Genomic DNA, 20,866 nt, shown 5'->3' on the forward strand with positions numbered 1-20,866 from the left:
ATTCCCTGAGGAAAAAAAGAAAAAGAACAAGAAAATGAGGAGTGACACTGATACCTCAATAACCATTGTAATAATTAATTAGAAAGAAAATGGTGTTTGACTCTTTGACTTTAATAATAGGAAAACAGTTCATTGGGTGATTTCGTTCCCGAGAACTGGCCATTTTAGGTTTTTATTTACTATTTCACCCCTGCTACTTTAATGTTTTAGCTAACTTGTTTATTGTATCTGAGAGGATTTTTTTGTCATTGAACGGCTAAGGTTTGATCGCCGGATGATTAATGATGGTTTGGCTACGAGTTTTTGGAGTTTTTAGTATGCATTTTAATATCAAATAATATAAAATTTTACCTGTTCTATAATTTAATATAAATACAAAGCTCTTTGGAAGTGCTGCGGATTTTAGAGCTTTTTGAATTTGGAGATTTTTTTTTTAATTTTTAATTTACGTTAATTAGAAGTAATTTGTTTTTCATTTTATACGTTAAAAAAAGAAAAAGAAAAAGAAAAGCTGTGACATGATTTTGATAACATTATTTATATTAACGACAAGGTAAAATATATAACATGGCAGGCCAGCTGGGATTATTTGATAGGAAATATGGCAAGTCCTCAGATATTAAGGGATGCAGCAAAGACCAGCTATTTCTCAAAAAGGGACCACCTTATTTGCATCCAACTCTTTATTATTTGTTATTAAGTTATAACTACGTATGTACATGACTTGCATGTTGTTGTCGAGAGCAACAGCCTGCTAGTTTTTTGCTTTTATTGTTTCGTTTCTGTTTTCGAATTTCGAATTATTGCAACGTTCCCCCAAGTTTTTTATACATGTTTTTAGCTTATAAAAATTTTGTACATATTTGTAAAACACGTAACGTTTATACTTTTCACGATTGTAAATATTATTTTTATATTTAAAATTAATAAAAATAAAATAGTGTGTATTGAGTAAAGATGCGACCATTGTTGTCAAGTCGTAATTAATTAAAAACTTGAATTTACAGTGCGGGAGAGATCAAAGAGAGTAACCCAACAAAAAGTAGTCTTCTTTTTAGTCCTTGTTACGTTGTTTTACTTTCTTGTTCTGTAAAGTTTAACCATTGTTGTCAATGTCCCCCCACCATTGATGGTAGCCACCAATACAAACGTTGTTAATGTCACCGTACGTTAAATATTAATATATACAATCAGACTCTCTCCCAGTCTCCATGAACATTTATTGTTATCGATCATCATCATCATCATCATCATCATCTATCTCCCAATCAAATTCACCAAAAATCAATCATTATATAACTACTCAAAATGGGCTACCTCCATTTAATACGCATGCAGGTTAGTTACCATGCGCGCATCATCGATCCAAAGCAATTATTAGATGTTAGGATCATCACTAGGATATGCAGGCCGGTGATCCTAATTACAGTACCGTTACTTCATCATTATTACCATAAATCCACCTTAATTAATTATTGTATTCTTTCATTCAAAGTTTATTGCACTCGTTACTGAAACTGTCTCTATGATCATGACCATTGATCATGGGGAGTGGGGCATGAGAACTCGATTCTCAACAATATCATAGCCCATAAAGGCTAATGAAAGATAGATCAAGTGCGAGATTTACCCCTAAAAAAAAAAAAATTTGGGTAATGTTCCAATAAACCCATCCAACATGGGGTACAAAGCCCAAGTTAAAGGCATGGGTAAATTTTGCAGTTTATTGGTCTGTCATGGCTGCCCAACGACAATGGATCGGTGGATGGCGAACTCCTAAGGATAAAAGGGTGACATCTTCTCAAGGGAGGATCGAGATACGACTGCCAAGCTACAAACGAAACAAGCAAGCCAAATCAATCAGCCAACACTTCCAACCAATACAACGTAACCCAATCTGGTGTGGTGTATATATAACAAATGAGTCTTCGTTTTTAGGTGTGAGTTTAACCCAACCAAATCATTGATCTTCTACAATAACTGATAGATAGAACTGCCATTACACTACTTAATGGCATATTAAAAACTTAGATATACATAAAATAAAATAAAAAAATAGAGCAATGTAAACTCAAGAGAAGATAGAAAATGGTGTCCCGGACTCCCGAGGAATATGTTGTGGTTTTTAGAAGATTTTGTGAAAAAAAAAAATAGCTCTAAGAAAAGTTCTAGATTAATTTGTCGATCGAGATCCAATGCTAGATTCTGAGTTTTAGTAAGAAATTGAATACCCGTGTTTTTAAGATTTTGAAAACTTAAAATACCATGTTGCTTATTAATAGTCTTAGTTTTTAAGAGTGGCTTTGATAGTGAGATGAAATGAGATGATTTTAGATTAAAGTTGAAAATTAAATCAAATATTATTATAATATTATTTTTTAATATTATTATTGTTTTAAGATTTGAAAAAGTTGAATTATTTATTATATTTTGTGAAAATTTGAGAAAGTTGTAATTATGAGATAAAATACTTTCACAATCCAAACAAGACCAAAAAGACCAAATGTGTGTGTGCATGAGAGAGAAAGAGAATATTTCACAAAAATTATATGTGCAGTCACTTTTGTGTATTATTTATGCATTCTACTGATGTGATTGACAGCGTCATTTTTTTTTAATATAAATAACTTATTTAATTAATTACACTAGTAGAGTGCATAAAAAATATACAAAAATAATTGTATACAACAAAGCTTAATTTAATCTTTTGTGAGATCAAATGTGACGTGTACGCGAGAGAGAGAGTAGTAACGTTTTTGTAAGGCCAAGTGTGTGCGCGTACTTCGGTTTAGATTTGGGTTCTTTTTATATAAAATAAGGAAATCGGCGCCATGAATCACATGAAAGTGTCTATATTTGAAAATGATTAAATAGGAGTTCTTTTCATCTATTTGATATAAAATATAAGATGTTTTTGTTCATTTTACATACTACTCTTGTTAATACTCAAAAATAGCACAATAGATTAGAAGCGGAGAAAGAGTAGTTTCCAATCTGTTGAGACTATTTGGATCTCGATCGGTGTGGTCCGATACCCTCAATGGTGGTTTAGTGCGGTTGTATGGCGTCGGTGCGTACATCCATGAGGTGAACGAAACTAAATGTAGGAAAAATAAAAGAGAGACAGATTTACGTAGTTTGGCACTAGACTTACATCCACGGGTCGATTAAAAAGGCAAATCCACTATAATATACTTGTTTTATAGTTTCTCATAGTCTCTCTTTCTTATTGTATAATGGAAATCGAATATTTATTTTCTGACGGAGAAGTTGTCACTGGAGCTTCGATTGCGAAATTGAAGAAGTTGGAGAAGATATCAAAGTCATTGTCTTATCCCTTTCTAGGTCCTTTCAGTTGAATAAAACATCCCCTTTAGAAGTGGTTTGGTCGTTCCCTTTATCCTCTGATCTTCTCTTGTTTTATGTCACATCTTCATTTTTTTATGTTACTTCTCTCACTTTTCTCCTGACACATTGTCCTTCCTCAACTTTTGTCCCCTCCTTGTCTCTTTTTCTTCTCTCATTCTGCTATCTTCTAGTGGGGGCCCTTCATCTTGAGTTGGGCTTAGAAATCCATTGCGGGCCTAGTTTGGATATAAAAGTATCATCAACTCATCTTTTATAATCATTACAACTTTATTAAATTCTTACACAAAATATAATAAATGATTAACTTTTTTAAATATTAAAATAATAATATTATTAAAAAATAATATTCTAATAATATTTTATTCAACTTTTATTTTTTTTCTAAATTCACTATCCAAATCTCCCGTTATTCTTTTTTAGAATTGATACGTTGTATTTTGTCAAGTTTTCCCTGGTTTTTTTTTTTGTCTAATTTTTCATCTTCTTAATCATGTTACATAATGGCGCATAATTTGACGCAATGGGCAGTGGGCAGCGGTGACGCAAGCCTACGACAACATTTATCTAATCCAAATTTCTCATTCTCTATTATTATTTCATAGTGAAAATGATCCATAGTTGTATAATTAATTTTTAGTTTTGGACAACTTCAGATGTACTGACTTTCTGTATTTATTTATAAAAATAGTAGTCCACTTGAGAAAAAAAAGATGCTACACATGGTACTGACAAAAAGTTATTTATTGTAGAGGTGAGCAAGACTTAATGCATGGTTGCCACGTCTCTTTATTTAATATAAAATCGATGCGTTACAAATATATATCAAGTTTCTTTTTTAATATCCCCAATTGTAATATTACAATTGGTGGTACGAAGTTCTTTCTCGTAAAAATCCTACTTAAATTCATGGTTGTCATGTCACTCTATAATTAGATAAATATTTTAACCATAAAAATATTTTATAAAAATAAATTTACAAATTAACGTATTTTAATATCAAATTATTTTTATTATAAAATAGATCTAATATATTATATTAAACATCGCCAATTTATGAATTTAACTTTTATAAAATTTTTTATAATGATGACAATTCTCTTATTAATACAATTGACGTTAAGTCTGCATCATAATGACATCATAAAATTATTTATTGTAAAAACTGTCCGGTCCACTTGCACAGTTCCACAAATTAGTTGCTTTAAAATTTTAATTTTTTCCATGTTAATGACCACAAATTCTAGTAGAACGAGATACTTATAAAAAGTACTACAATTACTTTTATATGCATTCATAGATCCGAAGCAAGTGCCGTCTATGGCTCGAGCTTACTGTGAGTGGAAGCCTCCGCCTAGTAATTGGTTGAAATTGAACGTAGATGAAGCAATTTTTGGTGAGATCAATAGAGCAGGGGTGGGATTGGTGCTTAAAGATGGGAAGGGTGATGTTATGTTGTGTGCTAACATCGGAATCTAAAGAATGTTGATTGAGTCAGATTGCTTGATGGCTGTACAAGTGCTCAATAATGAACTTGAAACTGCTCCTCTGTTTGATCCTTAGTGCATGAAATCAGAAACTTCAAGTGCATGAAATCAGAAACTTCAAGGGTTATATGCTGAGTGCAAAATACAACATGTGTATCGAGAAGGCAATCGGGTTGCTCACAAACTTGTCCGGTTTGTTTGGAATGTTGAGGATATCTCAATGTGGTGTGATTGTTTTTCAGATTTTATTTTTCAAACCATTTGATATGAAAAATATCTGTAAAATTTATTTATTAATGAAATATTTTGTTCTTATAAAAAAGAAGAAGAAGATAATGTTCAATAATTATAAGAAGTGTCCTCTATCCATTAAAGAAGAGAATCTATGCAAAAAAGAATTTCAAGTCGCTGATTAATGTTTGCTAAGAGCATGCTTTTTTAGCTGTGATGAATTTAGATTTTGATATAGATTTTTTATAATTCTTACTGAAACTCCCAAATTTTAGAGTAAAAAAGATATAATTATATAGAGTAAGTCTCATATAATTTCGATATTTAAGAAAATTAGATAATTTTGTCGACTAATTTTAGATAAAACTTCAAATGTACAAGCAGACTCTGTAAAGAAAAATTATATTTATATATATATATATATATATTTATAGAATCTACCTTTTATAAAAAAAAAAAATATGCGCCAAATTTGTGAGTGTATATAAACTCTGGTTTTGAAGCAATTCAAGCGTACAAGTAAAAATAAAAGAGAAAAATAAAAATCATTATCTCATGTTAAGATATAAAATAAATAATAAAATCTATATTTTTGTATCCGTTTAAGTTTTTGGAATAAGTAATGATTTCACATGGTATCAGAGCAGATGTATTGAGTTCGAATTCTAACTCTACACTCTATCCCATTTAATTAAATATTATACCTGTTGGTCACTCATTGAGGGAGAATTTAACCCAAACGTGATAGAAGTGTTAAAATATAAAATAAATAAGAAAATCTATATCTTTTTATCAGCTTAAGTTTTTGAGATAAATAATAATTTTACATCCCCCAAAATCCGCACGAACGCAAAGTTAAAAGATTGTCAAATGAGATCTTGATTCTGAGTAATGTTAAGTATAAATTTTAAATAGATAAAATTTATACAAATTATTTCTAAAAAAAAGTAGATACCATTAATAAAGAATATTTTTATTTATATATTTTTTTTAGATATAATCTACTTTTTTTTATAAAGGTTTGTATGTATGTAGCTGATCTATTTTCTCCTCCACACAGCCAAGGAATCTCAGGAATAAAAAGTTAAAGGCTTCGTTTGGAAGTTGAGATCATCTCAACTCATCATTACAATTTTTTTAAATCTTAATATAAAATATAATAAATAATTCAACTTTTTCAAATCCTAAAATAATAATAATAATAAATAATAATATTCTAACAATATTTTATCATCTCAACTCAACTCAACTCAACTCAACTCACTTCGACATCAAATCCCGTTCAAAAAGTCCAAGTAAAAGCCTTAAAGGGTATTCATGGAATTCAATTTTCCAGAAAATCCATGGAAATCTGACGAATTATTCGTCCGCCACGTTCTTGCTCCCCCATTGTCTGTGATCCCAATCCTGCTCTTCCACCAATATCTAATGCATTAATTAATAATTAAAGACAAATAAAGCAACAAAATAAATGTCCAAGCGTTTTTCTCGGAGATATCTGTCAAAACCGTTATGGTCTTCATTTTTCCGCCGAGTTTACAAAACGAATATTGTACAATATCTGTCTTTACGGCTTTCTGGGATTTGTTTTCTCTTCGATAAAGGTTCCCATGCAAGTGAAGTGACCAATCCAACAAAAAGGTCAAAAACTTTCGTCCACTTCTGCGAAGAGACAAACGTATGTCTCGCACAGAGACAGTGCCTGAATTTGCAAAAGAGCATTAAAATAAAATAAAGTAAAATAAAAAGAAGAAAGCTTTGCGTCGTTCGGCTTATCTTTTTGACTTTTTCACTTTATTCTACAAGGAGCCACATCATATCATATTATATAATAGTGGGCATCGTCGAAGGTGTGCTGTACTTAGATCGTTGTAGCTGAGAAAGTTGAATTGCTATCCTGTTGCTCTATTAATTTCTCAGAAAACTACAAAATTTCGACGCTCGGCCTTTTGCTTAGGTTGGTCTTGATCTCTTAACTCCGAATTAATTTCCGGGTAAGTTACTGAGTTTAGAATTTGTCTTCGTGGCTTTTAGATCGGTGGGTTGTATAAAAACCGGACATTTTGCTTTAAATTGGAGCTCATTTGGAGGATCGTGGGTGTTGCTGTGAGAATTGGGTAAGACAGATGGGTTCGTATGGAAAGCTTGCAAGGAGGGCTTTGGAGACTGACATGCCAGTCATGGTTCAGGTATTCAGGCTAGAATCCCCCAACACTTTTTATTCCTTGAATCCATTTGTTTTTAGCTTCAATTTATATTTGAATTTGTGTATTTTTATCGGGCGCGGAGAAAAAGATTGTTTTGTTTAGTTCGAAAAAGATTATGTTCTTGGTGGTGAACAAATGGGTGGTTTTGGTTTTTGCAGATACAGGAACTGATCCGAGGAGCCAAAAATGCCGTGTCTTTGGCTCAGGTTTGTTTTTCTAATTCCAATGTCATGTTGTTGTAACTTGTATTTATTAAGGCGTTGCTGTTATCGTGGAGGTATTGAGGGACGAGATGAAAACAGTATATCTTTTAGTGTTCCAAACTTGCAATGTGGAGGAACCGAGAAATTAGATCTTTTTATTTTTCTCTGAAATTAGGCCGTGTTTGGTGCAAGGGGCGTTCTTAGTTTTGAAAAGTGGAGACTGTCAAGGGCACGAAAAAATTGTTTGGCAATGCATATTCAGAAACTGATTTTCCAAATTGATCTAGAAACTTGTCCCTCTCAGAGACTTCAAACTGAAGCTTTTGATTTTTTCTTCTAATTTGTTTGAGAACCTCAAAGAAAATGGCAGGATTAAGAGAGTATTTCCCCCTTGTTTCATCCTTAAATTTCGTGGTCCCATTTCATTACATTACATAAAAACGGCTATAAGAAAATTGGGGTTGTTTTTGTTTTTTTTTTAATGTCATTTTTCCTAAACGGAAAATATAAAACAGTAAAAGTGATATAAAAAAGTTTAAAAGGTTGAAAAAAGGGTTTCCAAAAACACTTTATAGAATGCGGTTTCGTACTTTCTCTTCTTCCTTTATTTTGGGAGAACAATACCAAACATGCTCTAACAATGCATATACCAGGTATGAAGTTCACTTCAGAAAACCACACAATAGATTTATTCTTGGAACTTGAGAAAAAATAGCTGCAAAATCACAAGTAGTGCTTTAAGCCACTTTGTCTTGACAAACTCGAGCCACTTCTTGGAGTTTTCGTGTTTAAGGTTCTGATTATGAATGCAGACTTGTTCATTGGTTGGAGATTGTTAAATCTGCTGTTATTGTTTATTCAATTGGTTTCTTTTCTTGCCAGAACTTACACAATTAATTTAAAGCTGTCAGTTTTGGTGGTTTTTGCCTCCCAATTGCATCTTTCTGTATCTTGTTATGCTGTTGGTTGAAATATGCCGTAGGGAGTTGTCTATTGGAAACCACCCAAGCAGGCCTTGGATAAGGTGAAAGATCTTGTGTATGAGCCATCCATCAGTAGATACGGTGCGGACGAAGGTATCCCTGAACTCAGGGAAGCCCTGGTAAAAAAGGTATATATATCTTAAAGAGTTGTATATGACGTAACATCTCAGCTGACTTTCTGTTTCAAGTAACTCATTTTGGCTGACTTTCTCTTTCTGGTCCCAAATAATGCTGCTCAACTTCTCAGAAAAGAAATCGTTAATGTTCTGTAGCCACTGTCATCTCAAACACCCCTCCCAATGGTTCAACTTGGCATTTTTCCCTTAAATTCATTTTCTTAATCAGAAATTGAATGTTGACAATTATGACTATCCAACTGAAAGTTGTAAGTTAATTATTTTATCTTCATTTTGCAGCTGCAAAATGAAAACAAATTATACAAATCCTCAGTGATGGTTACTGCTGGTGCAAACCAGGTAGTCAAGAATCCTTTTCAATATTTTGTTTTCTCAAATTTTCTTGAAGGGTATATCAGGGAAAGAAAAATGATATGATTTTTGGATTGTACCAAAGTTAAGTTGAGAGACATGCTCTGTGTTGTTTTATCACTCAGCTATGGGATGAGGGGAAAGGGTCCACTTGATGTAATCTGATGCTTAATTGTACATAAATGAAAGCCTTCAATCGGCTCCTTGTGGTTAGGTTCATGTACTTTATTCTTCAGTATTAGGTGTTCCTAATGCTTGCTTATCCATGATCTCATTTTTCAATTTTACAATATTTGCTTCTAAGTCTCACAACTGCTTTTAGATATGAAATAACTTCCACATGTTATGGAAGATGGAAGGATAGAATAAGACCCCTCCAAAGATACAAGTTAAGAAGTTCTTCTCAACAAAAAGTGTGTGCATGTGTGGGTGTCCTTAAATGTTGTATCAGAAACTTTTTGATCAAATTCTGAAATTCACATATGTTAAAAGTGATGGGTTTTCTAATTTATTTAACCTAGTTTTTCTTCAGTCGCTAGAAATAATGTATCAGTTGCAAGATTAATGTTACTCATTCCATTAACTTGAAAAAAAAAAATGTGATTTTCAACAGTCCCATAATATCCATCTCATGAAATCTGATGCAATTTTCTACCTATTGTGATGCAGGCATTTGTAAATCTTGTTCTTACATTGTGTGATGCTGACGATTCTGTGGTTATGTTTGCACCATACTACTTCAATGCCTACATGTCCTTCCAGATGACTGGCATCACTAACATACTGGTGGGTCCTGGTAATCCCACGACGCTATATCCGGATGCAGGTGTGAATCTTCATCACCTTCTCACTTTATATAAGACATCTGCAACTTTTGACATTTATTTATTTATTTTTGATAAGTTGCAACTTTTGACATTTATGAACTTCCTCTGAACAATTTTGCTGCTTTCTGTGTGAAATTGGATACTATAGACATGCAACAGTTTATTAGAAGGGAAATGGGTATTATATGGTCCTAAATAAATGTAACAAGTATAACAGAATCAAGCCTGGACATGTTATCTTCCATTTCAGACTCTCGGTACTTTGTTTCCATGTTTCATGACGCACCATGAGGTTTATTACCGGGTTCGTCTGTGCGTTGGAAAACTATATGCATAATACAATATAGTTTGTTATTTTTGTTAAACTCCCGCTTGTCCCAAAAACTTAAGTTAGATGTATATTTAATTATTTATATTAAATCCTTAACACTTCCCCTCACATGTGGGCCAAGTTCCCCGTTGATAAGTGGGCCCAAGACATAGAATATTTAATTAATAGGGTGAAGTGTAAAGTCAACATTCGAACTTTGGGACCTCTGCTACGATATTATGTTAAACTACCACTTGTTTCAAAAGTCTAAGTTGATGGAAATAGCTAGATTTAATTATTTATATTATATCCTTTAACAATTTTAAAAAGAAGAAAATTGGAGGATTGATGCGAATGAACATAAGACATGTGGCAGCTCATTTTTTCCGACTATTATTTCTTTGTTTAGACATTTGCCTGATTTCTATTGATCCCTAGACTGGCTAGAAAGAACATTGTTGGAAACTAAACCAGCCCCGAAGCTTGTTACTGTTGTTAATCCCGGCAACCCATCTGGGACTTACATTCCAGAGCCTCTTCTTAAGGTCTCTCTCTCTCTCTCTCTCTCTCTCTCTCCCCCTATCCATTCTATGCATGAGTGGTCATGCATGCATATACCTATGTCCTTTTTCAGACAAATGTTGCAATAATGAGAGTTGATCAAGCCTTGGAGAGCAAACTATTTTCTCGGATTTGATTTCTCGTGAGTTTTCTAACTGTTTTTGCTGCTTTTTATGTAGAGGATATCAGATCTCTGCAGAGATGCTGGATCTTGGCTCGTTATAGATAATACATATGAGTAAGTGTTAGTTATAACATATAATGGCTTTATGAGTAAATGTGTTGGTTACAACTTATCAGATATGTTCTTAAGATCTCTCTCTCTCTCCCTCCGAGTCTTCTATACATATTAGTTTTTTTTCTGTTTCTTTTTTTTTTTTTGGGGGGGGGGGGAGGGGTGGTGGCTAGTGAAATCCTAAAGATGCTGAAATTCTTTATGAAATCAATTATCTGGTCCTCAGCTAGAATTAGATCTATAAAATACAGGGTTCAAACTATTCCATAAGTGAGGATAATCGATACAATTTAAAATCTTTACAAAATGCATAGAATCCTGTAATATGTATATTGCTGTATATGTGTGGTGTGTATACTTACCTACATATATATGTATACACACACACATCGGTTACAAATCCAAATTAGATGTCTCCCTTGTATATGTCCTATGTACATGGACCATGCCTATTTTTTCAACAATAAAATTATTGATTACTCCAAATTAGATGTCTCCCTTGTATATGTCCTGCGTACATGGACCATGCCTATTTTTTCATCAATAAAATTATTGATTACCTGTTACTACACACACACACACACACACACACACATGTACGTGCACACGTGTGCATGTGCGCATGCACACCAAAGACTTGGGAAGGCTTGTATTTTTTTAGGAATTGTTTCCCTATATTTATCTGCAGTTTTGTAATGTCACCGATGCTTAGCTTCGTGCCTAGGTGAAAAATAATTAAGAATCAAACTAAGATATTTGGCTTTTATGGTTAATGAACGTGTAGAATAACTCTGTTGATGATAAATCTAATGCAGAGATATGGTATTTTTCCTGAAATTTATGTCCTCTTGCATAGCCTTTATTACATAAAGCTTTTTATTGACTTAGCTTTTGTAGCTGCTGTTACGTTTGCTTTATATTTTCTTTAATAGTTGTTAGATAATTGGGCTTTTAAACCCATAAGTGTGTCTCAGTTCATCCTATTTCATAATCCAATATGATTTTAATCTTGAACAATAACTCATTTTTAAAAAAAATATATATATATTTCTATTTTGTGATGGGAACAAGGAGGATACACTTTACATAGTTTTGCGTAGCACCTTAACATTAAATTTGCTATGGGAACTCCAATTACTTTCAAAGATATTTCTCCAATTATATCTAATCCGGTTGACTTTATATTCAAGATTATCTTTTAATCATTTTTCAAGTGTTCCCTCCTGGTTGAGTCTGAATTTTATTCACAGGTACTTCATGTATGATGATTTAAAACACTCGTGTATGGAGGGAGATCACATAGTCAACATATTTTCCTTCTCCAAAGCATATGGGATGATGGGATGGCGGGTGGGATATGTAAGTAATGCTTTGATCTCTCATGTTTGTTGATGTATTTAGATCAAGATATGAAAGAATCATATACTCTTTTTGCCAAATTTTAAATGGAGCACAGCTTGCTCAGAACAAATTGTGCAGTTATTATGATTGAAATATAGAGAGTGACTGTGAATGTACCTCTTACTCGATAGATAGCAATCACTTTTATTTCATAGTGTTAATTGATTTGAAATCTTATTCTTTTGGATTTAGTTATTATCCTCTCCAGCAAAATGTTCCTCCCGTTCAAACAAAAAGCCTTCAAAATTGCTATTACCTTCATTTATCTTCTCAGTTATTATTATATTATTTTAAGCACGGATAAGCTTTGTAACCGTCGAGTATCAAGATTCAAGACACATGCTATTCCAAAATATGACATCTTAATTATTTCATTGTGATGACTAATCAGTTATTAAACACAAAGCTCACCTCCTTTCCTCCGTAGATGCTGGCTTTTAATTTGTTTTGGTTGATAAATAATCTCTTCCAACTGCATATTTCACAACTTCATCCTAGGTTTTATTTTCTGAGCCTTACTGCTGATCCAAGCTAATTATGAGTGCATACAGATAGCATACCCCTCCGAAGTAGAGGGCTTTGCCGCTCAACTCCTCAAAGTTCAAGACAACATTCCCATCTGTGCTTCAATAATTTCACAACATCTTGCCCTTTACTCCTTAGAATTGGGACCAGAATGGGTTACTGAGCAAGTACAAAATCTTGTCAAGAACAGAGAACTTGTTTTGGAAGCACTGTCTCCCCTTGGAGAAGATGCTGTTAAGGGAGGAGAAGGTGCTATATACCTGTGGGCAAAGCTTCCGGAGAAATATGTTGATGACTTCAAAGTTGTTCGGTGGCTTGCTCATAGGCATGGGGTGGTTGTGATCCCAGGAAGTGCTAGTGGGTGTCCAGGGAATGTTAGGATCTCCTTTGGAGGCTTGGTAGAGAGTGATTGTAAAGCTGCTGCAGATAGGCTGAGGAAAGGGTTAGAAGAGCTGGTCAGAGATGGGATGGTGGAGTAACCCAAAATTTTTAAGGTTAATTCAAAACCTTGAAATTGGAAGTACATTTGCATTTCAATAATGGAATCCTTGATAAAATTCGAACACAAACTTTGGTTTTATATATTCAAAAAGTTATTTCCGAAAACATACATTTACTTTAATACAGTGATGTTTAATACATGCAAAATGCTTCTTTCTTTGACAATGTTCACATCATAGTGTGTGTGTGTTATAATTTGAAGTTTTGATGGTAGAGTTGAGCAATTGTCATCATGATCAAATTCTTCACCGGACGAATGAAATGAAGTAGAATGAATACATACAGTCCTGGTTGTCTCATAAATGATCAACCTTAGCATGGTTTTCTTAGGCACTCGATGCCTTGATTAAAGAGAAATGATAGTTATAGTCATGAGTACGCAAGTGTCGTGCAATCATTTTGAAAAAAGTGAAAAAATAAGAGATTCATATAAAAATAATAATTTTTTAATAATAATGGATCTTACTATTTTTTTAAACGACTGCACGATGTTTATATACTTACAATTGTATGTAATATTATTTTTTTTAAGGAAAGATTTGGAGGTCTCCAATAAATACCCAAAAATGGTAAATCTCATAACGGGAAGAAGCGGATTGAATCTGACTCTGGGGGAAATTGCTTTAGTGCATTCTCGAATAGGAGTAAGCAGATAAAAGCTATATAATATGTAAGCTCCATGCAACATCATATTTCTTTTTAATGTACATAACCATATTTCTTTTTTCTATGTTACTATCCCATGATTTCCATTGGTCAACAACCCGTGACAACTCTCTATGGTTATTCACTACTCCAACGAAGGAATCTCTTTTTATTTGAAGATGTGACAATCTTCAATAACCCAATTGAATCAATCTTTGTTACAAGAAGAAGAACAAGAATCATATGACTATCAAACACTTGTTACATCAAAAAGCGAAATAATAATAGTATAGCTTTTAATAATGTTGGACCACTTGTTTATGCTCAAAATATTATATACTACACCATATTCGACTTTGATTAAACTATAAGAGGAATTCTATTCATCAATTATTATTCACTCTCAAATCCTACACTTACAATTTTTTTTTTTTTTTTATGTAGTATTGTTCATCAATGGTTAAATCAACTTTTATCTTTTAAAATATGAATTTAAAGATTCCACGTCAACACCGTAAAATATAAATGAGAGGAGGATTTATACTTCGTTTGCTTCATAAACTTATCTCAACTCATTATTACAACTTTTTCAAATTTCAATATAAAATATAATAAACAATTCAGCTTTTTCAAATCTCAAAATAATAATAATATTAAAAAAAGATTTTAACAATATTTTATCATCTCAACTCAACTCAACTCAGTTTAATATCTAAACGCAGTCTTAATATATAATATTTAAATAATTATATTTATAATTCGGTGTGAATATAAATATTTTATGGAAGATTCAAAATTAAGTCTGCAACGGCTGGGCCCCACATTTCCAACGGCCGACAAAATCAAACACAAATCAAACCCAACCCCCCCACCCCACCCAACGGCCGAACCACAAAAGAAAAAAAAAAAAAGCCCAATTCATACCACCCACTTTTCCTGAAAACGTAAAACTTTAAAAATATCAAGGGCAGTATCGTCAGTTCATCTCCCTCCACCCCCTCCGTCGGTCGTCGTTTAAACGTCGCCATCAAGTCCACTGCTCCATCGAACCAGACCGAGCGAGAAAATCTGAAAGAACTGGAGAGAAAAAGTACTGAAGAGAGAAGCTTTCGGACACTGTGAGCTTTTTCTTCTTCTTTTTTTCCTTTCTCTTCACGAGGAAACCGTAATTCTTCAGATTTCGTTTTTCTATAGAAGTTTAGAGAGAGAGAGAGAGAGAGAGAGAGAGAGAGAGAATGGGAGGAGCTTCACTGTCTGGCTTGCAGGAACACCTGAAATTGGCGAGGGAATATGCTATGGAAGGAGTCTACGACACCTCCGTTATCTTTTTCGATGGCGCCATTGCTCAGATCAACAAGTGAGTCATCTCTGCCTTCATCTCTTTAGAACTCTGTCATTTGATAAGTGGCTTTAGTTTGGTAATGTGTTGATAATCTTGGAAGTTCCTAGGGGAAGTGTTTGAAAATGTTGGTGTTATTGGCTTTGATTGCGCGCTTGTTTCTTTTCCATCAGTTTTGGGCTCATGATTTCCTTTGGTTTATATGGATTTGGGGATTTTTTGTTGTGGAAAATGGTTGGCTGAATTTTTCCGAGGTTCTATTTGTTTGGATGGAGAATTTTAGTAACTGAAGAAGGAAAATTTTAGTGCGGGATGTACATTTTTGGCGTGGATAAGTATATTTTTTTTTCAGTAACGATAAGCAATCTGGTTTCTGAAACACCTCGGAATATGAAGAATTTTAGAATTTTGGATATTGGGTTTTGTTTTAGGTGAGGCTTGGTTAAGTTGATTAGAGTTGATATTGTACTTTTCAAATGTATGGATATTGGTGAATACATGCAATTGGGAATCTGGGAACGAGGACCTTTACTTACTGGAATATGCTAATTACGTCAAACATAGTTTTCTCTCAGTTAAATCTGCTTGGCTAATGTGGACAAGGCTCGAAATATTTACCCCAACCTTCTACATCGTAAACCTACTAAGACATACCCAGGGTTAATAGAACATCATATCCAAAAATGATTATTGGTTGTTGTCAGTCACACTATGCTGCAAATTGTGTCATATAAGATGATAGCACCTCATATTGTGATATTGCAGTATTCTGGTTTGTGCCGGAGTTCAGGTAGTAAAGCTTTTTCCGTATCTGTTATGATTTCAGGCACCTAAATACTCTTGATGACCCTTTTATTCGTGCAAAATGGATGAATGTTAAAAAGGCCCTTTCCGAAGAGATAGAAGTTGTAAAGCAACTAGATGCAGAGAGAAAGGCATTCAAGGAGAGTGCCACAGGCCGACGCACTTCTTCGCCACCAGTAAATTCTAAATCTTCATTTGTTTTTCAACCATTGGATGAGTACCCAACTTCCTCACGTGGTCCAATGGATGATCCTGATGTATGGCGGCCACCTAGTCGGGATACTTCCAGTAGAAGACCAGCGAGGGCTGGTCAAGTGGGCACGAGGAAGTCCCCACAAGATGGGGCATGGGCTCGTAGTTCTGCTAGAACTAATACAACTGGCCGAGCTACAAAGGCTGGTGGTTCAAGCAGGGTTAACTCAGGTGTTCGAGCATCAACTACTGGAAAGAAAGGCACTGGTTCTGGCAAATCTAGTAAAGGAGATGCAATGGTAAGTTGTAGTTGGCAAAATAGTTCTCGTTAACTACAGTTTGGAGTTACCATTATAAAGCATAATTTTTGTTATTTAGCGGACCTATAGTTGGTAATAAATAGGTGGGTGGAGTTTATTCTCCAAAGGAGGAAGCATACAATCACATAGTTGTTTTTTACTGTCCTTGCATGAAAACATTTTGATCCCAAGAGTCATATTACACTTGGCTATTCTGGTTTCAAATCAAATTGAACTCCAAGCATCAATGTTCTATTGGATGCTTGCCTATGTTGTGGAAGTTTTGAAGAGTTTTTAGATCCAAAAGCTGGAATTACTGACACTGAAATTTTCAAATGTTGGAGTTTTCCTTTGAGATGTGATTATATCAACTAATGAGTTCCTTTTTTAATTATATTTTATATGGGATCAAAAGTATGGTTTGGTTATTCAAAGGTAGTGACTTGATGGATCCAATCAGGCTAAAGTAGACACGGCCTTGATTATCTAATTTTACTTTAATAAAGGATTAATTTCCCTTCTCAATGCATTAAACTGGTTTTACTGAAGCACAGCTCCTCAGTGTATGGTGTTCCTCTAACGTTCTACGGTTAGTCTTACCTTCGATGTATATGAAGATGTTGCAAGCCTCATTGAGAGAATATGTTGTATTTAGGATTTGTTTGACTTATAGGCAAGTAATTGGTGCAGGCAGGGATTTTCTTCGCACAGTTGTTTGATCTTTATTATGATTTTAGAAGGAAATTATGCATGAGATGGATGAATTGATCTATCCTATGTCCATCCAGTAATTTTTTATTATTTGTAACTACCGACCACTTTTTTATTCTTATCACGTGAAATCTTTCAGAATAAAAAAATGTGTAAACTATAGCTTTTTTCGGTTATCTTTTTTTGCTATCTGTTATTTCTGCTGAGGAAACAGTAATCCATGCTCTTCTTCTGTTTCCAGCCTCTGAAACACCTGTACCTGTCTTCCTTCTCTAAGTATGGTTAATAGTTATATAAGACTGACGTTATCTATATTCTGCTAAATGTGTTTGTGGAATTATTAGATTGGTGATGCTGAAGATGGAAAGTCAAAGAGGGCACAATATGAGGGGCCTGATCCTGAGTTGGCCGAAATGCTTGAAAGGGACGTGTTGGAAAACAGTCCTGGTGTGAGATGGGATGACGTTGCAGGGCTGAGTGAAGCAAAAAGGCTACTAGAAGAAGCTGTTGTGCTTCCTCTATGGATGCCCGAGTATTTCCAGGTACTATTGGCTGGTTACAGCTGAGTTTGCATTAGATTATATTGCATGTGGTTTGTGTATCACTAAATTAAATCATGTTCATTAACAATTATAATTTATATTAGCTCATATCTCACTTTAATTATACATACCCGTATTAAACCTGTAGTATGTGCTCAGATGCAGATTTCTTTCTGCTCTTGTCATTGTTTTAACGTTCAATGTGCTAGGATTATTTTAACTCCATTTGAATGAGTATTAAGGACATACCAACATAACTTTTGTATTGGATGTGACCACCCAAATTTAATTCTCACGTTTTAATTGGCCTGGGAAAATGAAAGATAAAAGAATAAATTTAAAATATAAAATTTAGTTTTTTAATTTTCTTAATTATTACTTATCCAAAAGAATGGGTAGGGGTCTTACTAATTTTCTATCCCACATTGCTGCTTCTCCTTGGATTTAATGGCTTTCTCTCGTGCAATGAGATGTAGCTGCAGGTATAGATCATTGGTTGGAACTTGGGGTTAAAGCTTATTGCTTTTTTACTTGTAGGGAATTAGGAGACCCTGGAAAGGAGTACTCATGTTTGGTCCTCCCGGAACTGGGAAGACACTACTAGCTAAGGCGGTCGCTACTGAGTGTGGTACCACATTTTTCAATGTTTCGTCAGCTACATTGGCTTCTAAATGGCGTGGGGAGAGTGAGCGCATGGTCCGGTGCTTGTTTGATCTTGCAAGAGCTTATGCTCCAAGTACAATTTTCATTGATGAGATCGATTCTCTCTGCAATGCCCGAGGGTAAGTCTTTCACTTCTTCTTGTGGATACTTGAAAAGCCAATTGATGTTGGTTCCGCTTCTTTTAGTGTAAGATCTTTTATGATCCTTTTTTCTCGGAATTGTTTTTCTTGTGTGTTATCCATCTTTTTGCTATGTTGCTGCTCATATAGTTTTGTGCTTTTGTGGATAACCAGATCTATGATATGTTTATTCTGCTCTAATATGTAAATTAATTGAATATTTTTTGGCAATTCTGTTTTGTATTTTTATTGAAACCAAATTCAAATAATTTCCTTTTTTTTTCAGGGCATCAGGGGAGCATGAATCATCCAGACGGGTTAAGTCTGAGCTTCTAGTTCAGGTGGATGGCGTAAACAATAGTTCCACAGGTGAAGATGGTACCCGTAAAATAGTGATGGTTTTGGCAGCTACTAACTTTCCATGGGACATAGATGAGGCGTTGAGGTTGGTTTTCTATATTATGCATCTATCTATGGGTTTTTTTTACTCAATGAGTTGTCAATTGTAGTAACCATCCTTTATTCATATACATGCCTAAAGTCTACCATTTGAATTTATTAATCACACTCAATATAATTTAATGCAGGAGGCGGCTGGAAAAGCGTATTTATATTCCTCTTCCAAATTTTGAGAGCCGTAAGGAGCTTATACGGATCAACTTGAAAACTGTAGAGGTATAATAGCGTACGGGTATTTTTTCTGGGCATGTACTGGAATATGATGTTTTGACGATCCCAGATTTGTCTTTGTTTTTTTTGGTCCTGCACATAACTTCTAATTTCTCTCCAGTGTTATCTGAATTTCTTGTTTCTATTTTCAGACGTGGTGTCATTTCTCTCCTGGATTCGATAATATAATTCTAACTTGATTGGCATAGAACTGCACCTACATGTTTACAAAGAAAGTCTTAACACTTTTGAATAAAAACTAGGATTTCTCATCAAAAGATTCATGGTAGCTTTTGATCTTGTTGCTTCTGCTTTCAGTCTGCATTTTTTTATATTGTTATCGTCTTGATGGTATAATTTTGTCATAGTGGGGAATTATGTGTGTGCATTTATCATAATTTTAGCCTAAATATATTTGGCAGTTCTTTTTCCCTGATCGATCATATTTATCATGTATCAGGTGGCCCCTGATGTAGATATTGACGAAGTGGCTCGCCGAACAGAGGGGTACAGTGGAGATGATCTGACGAACGTGTGCCGGGATGCTTCCTTGAATGGCATGAGGCGTAAAATAGCTGGTAAAACACGTGACGAGATTAAGAACATGCCAAAGGATGAGATTTCAAACGATCCTGTTGCCATGTGCGACTTTGAAGAAGCCTTGGTGAAGGTCCAACGTAGTGTTTCTGCAACTGATATAGAGAAGCATGAGAAGTGGTTTACAGAATTTGGGTCAGCATAAATAAAGAATATAATGCCATAGAGAAGATAGTACGTCGTCTTCCTAACGAGTCAGTGTGATTAGTGTCTTCGGATTGTCTCTCGGTATTTCATTTGTTTCTCCGGCAGCCGATCGATTGTAATCAAGTGTTTGGAAAGTTATACAATTGTTGTGCTATTTTTTGTCTGTAATCCCTGAAATGTAATGTAAATTGAACTCGATCTCAAATGCCTTATTAATTTACTTCACTGACACAACTCTCGAATTTTACTATATCAGTTCTGAATCACGTAACAATCCAAAGATGTGACGAATCATATCCAAAAATCTTAGCTATCATCAGCAAAACAGAATTGATTTCGTGACCAATGAAGAGTTAAAAGAAAAAAAGGTGAATTAAGAAGATCAAGAGGAAAAGGAAAACGAGAAGAAGCCTCTTTGTCTATGAAGTGGCACATATTGAAATGGCATTAGAGGTCAGGCCTGCGGTCGCGCATATATTTATTAGTTAAGACGGCCGAAGCGTGCACTTGGCTAATTAACCACCAATTGCTGATTGCATTGTGGCTAAAATCGACACTACCAATTTCATCTATATGTCTCATTCTTTCTCCCTCCATCGCATGCACCGCCCCCATCTAAACCTCATTAATTACACGTAAAAATCTTGGGCGGACACCCCCATCGCATTGCCCACCAAGGGAGGGATAGATACTCTTATTGTTGCTTCCGCCCATATGTTGAATAACACTTTTTTTTTTTTGGTTGGGAAAGAAAATTTATTAAAAAATAAAAGAAAATAAGAAAAAGATGACTTCGGGGTGAGTTTATCATTAC

General features: G+C 34.3%; 2 protein-coding genes across 2 annotated transcripts; both read left to right on the plus strand.

Annotated features, from left to right (window-relative positions):
* The first annotated feature begins 6,643 nt into the window (after nt 1–6,643).
* On the plus strand, nt 6,644–13,463 carry LOC108996364 (aromatic aminotransferase ISS1-like). Its single transcript, XM_018972228.2, has 10 exons — nt 6,644–7,041; nt 7,119–7,273; nt 7,450–7,497; nt 8,477–8,605; nt 8,894–8,953; nt 9,635–9,791; nt 10,541–10,647; nt 10,843–10,901; nt 12,149–12,257; nt 12,851–13,463. Exons 2-10 carry the CDS (start codon nt 7,211–7,213, stop codon nt 13,301–13,303), a joined length of 1,185 nt encoding a protein of 394 aa, XP_018827773.1. The 5' UTR covers nt 6,644–7,041; nt 7,119–7,210; the 3' UTR covers nt 13,304–13,463.
* Nucleotides 13,464–15,013: 1,550 nt separating this feature from the next.
* LOC108996066 (katanin p60 ATPase-containing subunit A1-like) lies at nt 15,014–20,250 on the plus strand. The gene is made up of 7 exons (XM_018971823.2): nt 15,014–15,327; nt 16,136–16,604; nt 17,660–17,857; nt 18,395–18,639; nt 18,926–19,084; nt 19,227–19,314; nt 19,769–20,250. The coding sequence occupies exons 1-7, from the start codon at nt 15,206–15,208 to the stop codon at nt 20,048–20,050; spliced, it is 1,563 nt and encodes a 520-aa protein (XP_018827368.2). The 5' UTR covers nt 15,014–15,205; the 3' UTR covers nt 20,051–20,250.
* The last annotated feature ends 616 nt before the right edge of the window (nt 20,251–20,866 follow it).

Source organism: Juglans regia, chromosome 7, assembly GCF_001411555.2.
Source record: "Juglans regia cultivar Chandler chromosome 7, Walnut 2.0, whole genome shotgun sequence".
In the NCBI taxonomy this organism is placed as follows: domain Eukaryota; kingdom Viridiplantae; phylum Streptophyta; class Magnoliopsida; order Fagales; family Juglandaceae; genus Juglans; species Juglans regia.

Coding starts and splice junctions, on each gene's coding strand:
- LOC108996364 (XM_018972228.2), top strand. CDS start 7,211: ATGGGTTCGTATGGAAAGCTTGCAAGGAGGGCTTTGGAGACTGACATG. Junction 7,274..7,449: donor ACATGCCAGTCATGGTTCAG/GTATTCAGGCTA, acceptor TGGTTTTTGCAG/ATACAGGAACTGATCCGAGG. Junction 10,648..10,842: donor TTCCAGAGCCTCTTCTTAAG/GTCTCTCTCTCT, acceptor CTTTTTATGTAG/AGGATATCAGATCTCTGCAG.
- LOC108996066 (XM_018971823.2), top strand. CDS start 15,206: ATGGGAGGAGCTTCACTGTCTGGCTTGCAGGAACACCTGAAATTGGCG. Junction 15,328..16,135: donor GCCATTGCTCAGATCAACAA/GTGAGTCATCTC, acceptor TTATGATTTCAG/GCACCTAAATACTCTTGATG. Junction 19,315..19,768: donor TCAACTTGAAAACTGTAGAG/GTATAATAGCGT, acceptor ATCATGTATCAG/GTGGCCCCTGATGTAGATAT.